Source organism: Lemur catta, chromosome 12 (genome assembly GCF_020740605.2).
Source record: "Lemur catta isolate mLemCat1 chromosome 12, mLemCat1.pri, whole genome shotgun sequence".
Taxonomy (NCBI): domain Eukaryota; kingdom Metazoa; phylum Chordata; class Mammalia; order Primates; family Lemuridae; genus Lemur; species Lemur catta.
The window spans coordinates 44846694-44853899 of NC_059139.1; the positions used below are offsets into that span (position 1 = coordinate 44846694).

The following is a 7206-nucleotide window of genomic DNA, read 5'->3' on the forward strand; positions in this document are numbered from 1 at the left end:
AAAACTGAGTCTTGAAATTGAAAACCTCTTAATTGAAAGCTTAAAAAAATTACTGGAAAGCTTTGTCTAATTTCCCCTGCTTCACTCCTTTTGAGGCAGTCTGTAAAGTATATATCATTTCTTACTACGTCTCCAACACCTCCCAATTTAGCACCAGCTCCAAGTGTCCTTTACTTGCAGATTATTTTCTTTTGGATAGTGATACAGATGTTTAGTTAGAACATAGTGAGTACCCGTTCCTTTGGAAGGCTATGGCTTGGAAGTAAACAGAGGATGCATGTCAATGGGAATTAATCTCTCTTCTGAAAGCAGGGAGGGTGGAGAGCAGACAATGTAGAAATGAAAAGGGTGTCACCTAAGAGATTACAAATGTGTACCAAAGAGAGCAGAGTGATGTTTAACTTGGAGGAAAGAGCAGCTAACACAAATAAGGAGAAACAGTCTTAAACACAAATATTTAGGAAGTCAATGAAACTGAAGAAGTTTTACTATTGAACAAGACTTGGCTAGGGTGGGGAGCGGGAAATAGAGAGAAGGTTAATGGATAAGAAAGTAGTCAGACATTCAAAAAATATGACAACCTAAATGGCCAGTGTTATTCTGGGATAGATAGGAAAAGAAATAATTTAAAATTAAAGGAGGAAAGGAGGGAGAAATACTGGAGCTTGGGAAAAACATCACTTTGGTATCTAATTCTTCCATGACCACCTCATTTAGTTAATAACTTAGGGCTCTAGAGTTCTCATTAAGTAATATTGACAAGCCCCTATATTTTACGCATTTTTTTTTGACCCAAAACAAAGTAGATTGTGTTTTCTTGCCAAGTCACAAATCAATTAACAGGTTATTTTTACAGTGAAAGGTTCCAAACTCCAAGAGTTAGACATGAGTAAGAAGAGGTTTTTCCCAGACTTTTACATTTTCTTCTCAGATAGCTGTATGTTATAAGTAGATCCTACTGGCACTAGTTTCTTGGCTCTCTGCTGATGAGATTTCTCTACTTCAGCTATTTAAAAGAGCAGAGCTGGAGGCCTACTCTATCTTAGAAGGAGTGGTTAAGAGAGGTTTGTTCACAGTAAATCCCCAAAGACACATCCTGGTCATTGCTTCTTTTTTTGTGAGGCAACCTGACTCCCTTTTCTCTATTTGTGATGAGAATTAGTGATTAAATCCAATTATGATTTTTCTTTACTTGCTTGGGGGCATCAAAGGTGGGCTTTTTCCCCCTAATAGAGTTATTACAAAGTAGCAAGAATATATACATTCTCATGACAGAGCATAATGCAAGGACTGTAGAACATCTAATGTTTTTGTGTCTTCTCTAGTTTTAAATTATGTAAGTTGTCTTTGGGAGGAAAATGTCCTACGCTTTACTATACTATGCTTCATAAAGACAATTTATAAAGTCATTCTGCTCAAGATGAAAAAAACATTGTGATATGTAAATGGCCAATATACTCCTTGCTTGCTTCACAGGGTTGTCCAAGAGTCCTTTCCCTAACCCTCAGCTAAAGAGGTACCCTCATTATATGAAGATGATAACACCAACCCAATATCAGCAGGATTTGAACTTTGGAGTTGTTTTTCCCATAGAAGTAGCAAAAAGAGAAAGCTATGGGTTGTGTCTGGGTAGAATAAAATTTGAGAGAAAGTATTGCATTGGGAATATTCATATTCTTGAAGAAGGATAGGCTAGAACCTTATTTGGGTTTATTTTTCTTCTGAAGCTTAGAACACTTTTAAGATCATTGGAGATGGTTTTTGCAATGAGTGCCAATATGTCTCTATAAGGTTTAAACAGTAAAATGAGCTGCCACTAAAGTTCTGTTGTGCAGAATCAAAAGGTATGTGTGAAAAGCAGATCTGGGGGAGGTGTTAGATACATTTTCAAGTTGGATTTACCCCAAAGCAAAATATTTTGATGCTGTTAATATGTGTGCTATTCACCAGAAGAGACATTATTTCTTGAATTGCTTCACAGTGTGCATTTGAGTAACAGTTAAGTACTTGATAATTGGGGTAGCCAGACACATATTATGTGTAAACTATCTTAATGACCCACATCATCTGCTAAGCAGTATAATTGTGGGAGAATAAACTGGTAGATACTTTAGATTGAGTAGTCACAGATATTTAAACTGAGATTTAATTGACAAGAAGCAGTGAGCCATTTGGATGTGCAGGAAGACATTTCCAGGGAAGGTAAGTGCAAAGATATCAAAGTGGGAATGAAATTGGCTTGTTAGAGGACCAAAAAGTCAGTGAGGCTGGAGTGGCTGTGTCTGGGGCAAAGTGGTAGAACATGAGGTGGGGATGGGGTGCAGACCATGCAATACTTTGCAAGTCTGGGTGAGGAATTTAGAATCAATGCTTAGTAAGATGGGGAGCTGTTAGTGTATTTAAGGGGGAAATACTTTTGCTGGCAATGAATTATGGATTAGAGAAAGGCAAGAAAAGATGGGTGGGGATTAAGGGGTAGACATTAAGTAGGCTGAGGCATCTGTCCAGGACTAGGATGGAGAAGAGAGGATGGATTCAGGAGCAGCTGAAGGAAAGAAGGTAGGGTGAAAGAAGTCAGGTGAGCGAGCAGGTGGGATTGGTCTCTAGGTCTAGGTGGGAAAGCATCTGCTTCTTCTACGGATACTTCCATTTGCATTCAGGCTGTAAGGACCCTAACCTTAAAAAACAAAACAAAAACAAACAAACAAACAAACAAAAAACCAACAGTGTTTTCAGACCTGGCTTACTATTGATATCTGATCTCTGGAGATATTTCATAACCAGGGAGCTGCATTTTTCACCCCTTTGCTTTTTTTCTACACTGGCTTCCTGGGTGCCAGGGGTAGGTGGTGGGGGCTGGTTTGCCCTGAGGAAAAGCTGAGATACTGCACGTAATGCCTGGGCAGCCTCAGCGTTCAAAGGGGAGGGACAGGGAGGCATAGTGTTTATTGTGCTAAGGGCCAAGAGTTTTACATACCTAATCTCTCTCATTTCATTGTACTGATAACTTTGTGAGGTACATCTTTTTAATCCCAGTCTTACAAAAAAAAAAAAAGCTGAGGCCGAGAGGTTCTTTATTTTGTTCAAAGTCATATAACTTGTAAGTACTGGAGCCAGGAGTGGAACTGAAGTCCGGTTCTCTGCACTCCCCACACCGCTGCGGAGTCGGGGTTGGCCTGTTTTTCCTCTCTTCTCTTCAGTATCACCACACAGATTCCATCTTAGATCTCATTGTGGGCAAGGCCATGATTTCTCCTTCTTTTGTGTGTTCTGTTTGCCTCCCCGACCCCACAGAGTGCCTAGTAAGGTGCCCCCCAAACGTGACTGTCTGGAGGCGGCACCCCCTTGTTGCTGCCACACTCGGGCTGGGGTGAGAGGCAAGGCAGGGCTGCCGTGCCCGGGAAGCAACTCTGTTGCTAGTGCATTGCCCCGAAGGCATTTTCCATTTCCTAGGCCCCTCCCGCTCCCCATCCCTCACCTTTTGCCCCTCTGGCTCCAGCTCAGCCCCCTCGGGGAGCGTCCCCCGCCTCGGGGCTGACAGCATTTGGGGGCGCAGGGTCCTGTTCTCTGCGCTCTAGCCCATCTGTGCGCAAAGCCTCGTTCCCAGGCGCCTGGAGCCCGGCGGGCATTGACGTCAAGCGCCGGCAGAGCGCTGCCTACAGACGGTTGACCCGGGCCCTCCTCCACACCCCCTTCCTTCCTCGCCCCCTCCCTCTTTCCTGCACGGGGGCTCGGGCTCAGTATAAAAGGCGGGAGCGCGGGGTGCCCCAGCAACCACGAGTTTCAGCACCATGGAGAGCCCCCGCCTGCGGCTGCTGCCCCTCCTGGGCGCCGCCCTGCTGCTGATGCTACCTCTGCTGGGCACCCGCGCCCAGGAGGACGCCGAGCTGCAGCCGCGAGCCCTGGACATCTACTCCGCCGTGGAGGATGCCTCCCACGAGAAGGAGCTGGTCGGTATTCCCCTCGCCCCGGACCCCCCCTTCCTTTGCTTGCCTTCCTCCCCCCCACCCCCACTCCCATTCCCAGGGTCCGGCCGCGGGGAGCTGAGCGCAAAGCCCGGGCACTCGCTGCCACCCGAAGATCGTCTCGAGCCCACAGGCTCCAGGCAGTCATTAGAACGAGTCCTTGGTCCCGGCCCCTCGGAGCAACAGGAGCCTCGGCGGCTCCGGGACCTGCGATCAGTGCCCGGGACAGCGCTCTCTAAGTTCCAGTCCCTCGACCGTCCCCGCAGTCCGGGGAGTCCCGTCGCAGAGGGTGTGGGGGTCCGGGGATCCTTATAACTAGGGCTGGAAGTGCGCACCTGGGCTGGGCTCGCAGCCAAGGCGGCAACTTCGGGCTCCGGGGCGGTGTGTTGCAGATCGAAGCGCTGCAGGAAGTCTTGAAGAAGCTCAAGAGTAAACGTATTCCGATCTATGAGAAGAAGTACGGCCAAGTCCCCATGGTAAGGCTCTGAGGTCACCACCTGCCCACGTTTTTACACGAGAAAACACACCGCCTTGAATCTTATACATGACCTTCTTTTTAGAATGTGGCTAAATAACTCAGGTCATGGGTTTGCAGGATTCTGAGGGCTCCCGTTTGCTTCCACCGCCAGCCCTTGTGCCTTGGTCTCTAAGGGCAAAGGGCAGACCAGCTGTTTTGGGGAGTTGAACAGGTGTGCCAGGAACGAGCTCTAGAATCTCTATGGGAGGGAGCATTTCCTGAAGCTGAGCTCTTAGTTTCATATCAGGAAGAATTCTCTGAGCTGGAAGACCCCTTGCATCAACTCAGTTCTTGCTCCCCCAATTTCTTCCTGCTTCCTTCCGGAGTGTAGCCAGTGTTTTTGATCTAAATTCTTTGATCAAAATTCTTGATTCAGTCGGGGCTGCTCACCTTCCTTGGATGGCTCCCGGTAAAATGCACAGTGCGCGCGCGCACTCACACACACACACACACACACACACACACACACACACACACACACACTCTCTTTAATCTTCCTTCTCGGGATGAGGAAGTGGGAAAGCAGGGAACAGGGGTTGTGAGAAAGTGTAGGTCTGTTGTTTATTTCTTAGAAAAAAGGTCTGGTTGATTTTTTTCCTTTGAATGAGCAAGAAAAGGAGCCAGGAAATGTGCTCCACCCACCAAAGGTGGAAGAAAGTAGGGGGGGACCTATAATTTAAATTTCCTTTAAAAAAATGTCCTCTCACTGAAATTATAAGCACAAAGCTTGCTGTGTTTCAGGCCTAACTAAGGCCTCTGGTAACTGGGATGGAGTCCAGTTGGCCCTCTCAGCAGGCAGAAATTGCGTTGATTGGGAGACTCGCCCTCTGGGAGCCTGGGTTTGCTCTTGCCAGATGACCACACGTTGCGTTGTTTGCAGTGCGACGCCGGGGAGCAGTGCGCGGTGCGCAAAGGCGCGAGGATCGGGAAGCTGTGCGACTGTCCCCGAGGAACTTCCTGCAATTCCTTCCTCCTGAAGTGCTTATGAAGGGGCGTCCACCCTCCTCCATAGGTCCCCAATCCCTCTACTTTCCCCGAGAGGACCACACCTTCATCCCTGGAATTTGGCTTTAGCAACAAAGTTTGCATTTCTCTCTGAGGGGAAGGGGCTCTTTTCCTGCTGTTTCAAAAATAAAAGAACACATTAGATGTTACTGTGTGAAGGATAATGCCTTGTATGGTGTTGATACGTGTGCAAAGTATTCTTTTCTTATTTCATTTGTCTGACAAACTCTTGTGTACCTTTGTGTAAAGAAGGGGAACTTTGCTTTGGAAATTGTATTTTTGTATGTGGCATGGCAGAATGAAAATTAGATCTAGTTCATCTTGGTAGATGACATTACAACCTGAAAAATAAATCACCCTAAGCAACACAAATTGAAGCATGTACAAATTATACATAATAAAGTGTTTTTAATAATTGCTCAAAGTGTATTGTTGTTTCTACATAAGAAATTTAAATGGGAATGGTGAGATTAATCACGCTGTTGTTTTCAAAGAGAAATATTTCAAAAATAGCAGTCTATTGGGAGAGCAGCACCTTAGCTCCAAGGAGTTTTGATCATTAATTAGGGGACTGCCACACAGCTTAGGTACACTCTATGTTTCTTTGATTGCAGTGACGTGGGCTCTGTGCCAGGGTGTGTGTATATGCGTGTGTGTGTGTGTGTGTGTGTGTGTGTGTGTGTGTGTGTGATGAGATGGAGACGGTTGGGGTCGAGGTAATATGATTTTGTTTATGATTTATGTTTAGCCAGACCCTGTCATTTTAACAGTGAGACAAATAAAATATAAATTATTTCAGATTTTAGCTACATTAAAAGCAATTTGAAAAATCAGAGCTTTTGTTTTGGCAGTTCCTTTATTGGAAAATATACATTGATTAAAAAAATGGACTCTGTGGGGGGTTGTTGTTTGCCCAAAGGAAGGGAAATTGCTATATCAGGTGCTCAAAGTGTGTGAGACCCACTCATTCCTACTGAGTCATTCCAATAAATAGTTTTGAGAGGAACAAATGAAAATGGGGGGGGGGAGGACAAATACAACTTAAGAAATACAAAAATATTAAATGTGAAGTTTAGAAGCCTTTAAATGTTTCTGGGTACTTAATCTGAGGTCACATCTTAAAAGGTTTCAACTAGACTAAGTAACATTTAAGAACAGCGTCATGAGAGGAACAAATGCTAACAGCTTTCAAATCCAAACTCAAGAGGCACTTGTATAATAGCAGGATTGAAAAATAAAATCTCTCTACTGATTCATGGGGAGATAGAATATGCTGATAGAAACTATTCTCATGCAGAGTTACCATTTGCAGTGTTCTTATTATTATTAACATAGCTAATCTTGCAAGATAGATATTATTACCATTTTTCAGAGGCCAAAATAGATTATGGAATTTGCTTAAATCATACAACCCTAAATCATGAGTTCAGCTTTAATCTCTTTGACTTCAAAGATTTGTCTTTTTCCTCCATACCACTCTGGGCAATCAACAAGCTGTTTGGACTCACAAGTTCCCCAGAAATCACTTTTTTCTTTAATAGAAATGAGCTCACTGGGAGAGGGGGGGCAATGTTTATTTTTTTGAGTTTCATTTCCATTTGAATTACTCTTTGATATGCCCATGTGTGATTAAAATGTTATATCTTTTAATCTTTAAAAACTATAAATAATTATTTAATAGTTTCACATCCCACTTTTCCAGAAATGATTTCAGTTAAA

General features: G+C 44.3%; 1 protein-coding gene across 1 annotated transcript; it reads left to right on the forward strand.

Annotated features, from left to right (window-relative positions):
• Positions 1–3660: 3660 nt before the first annotated feature.
• CARTPT (CART prepropeptide) lies at positions 3661–5906 on the forward strand. Its single transcript, XM_045565680.1, has 3 exons — positions 3661–3950; positions 4358–4441; positions 5363–5906. Exons 1-3 carry the CDS (start codon positions 3792–3794, stop codon positions 5468–5470), a joined length of 351 nt encoding a protein of 116 aa, XP_045421636.1. The 5' UTR covers positions 3661–3791; the 3' UTR covers positions 5471–5906.
• Positions 5907–7206: the final 1300 nt, after the last annotated feature.

Bases quoted from the DNA above. Each gene is read 5' to 3' on its own strand.
- CARTPT (XM_045565680.1), top strand. From the start codon at position 3,792: ATGGAGAGCCCCCGCCTGCGGCTGCTGCCCCTCCTGGGCGCCGCCCTG. The intron at 3,951-4,357 runs GTCGGTATTCCC...GGTGTGTTGCAG, and splicing joins CCTCCCACGAGAAGGAGCTG to ATCGAAGCGCTGCAGGAAGT. The intron at 4,442-5,362 runs GTAAGGCTCTGA...CGTTGTTTGCAG, and splicing joins AGTACGGCCAAGTCCCCATG to TGCGACGCCGGGGAGCAGTG.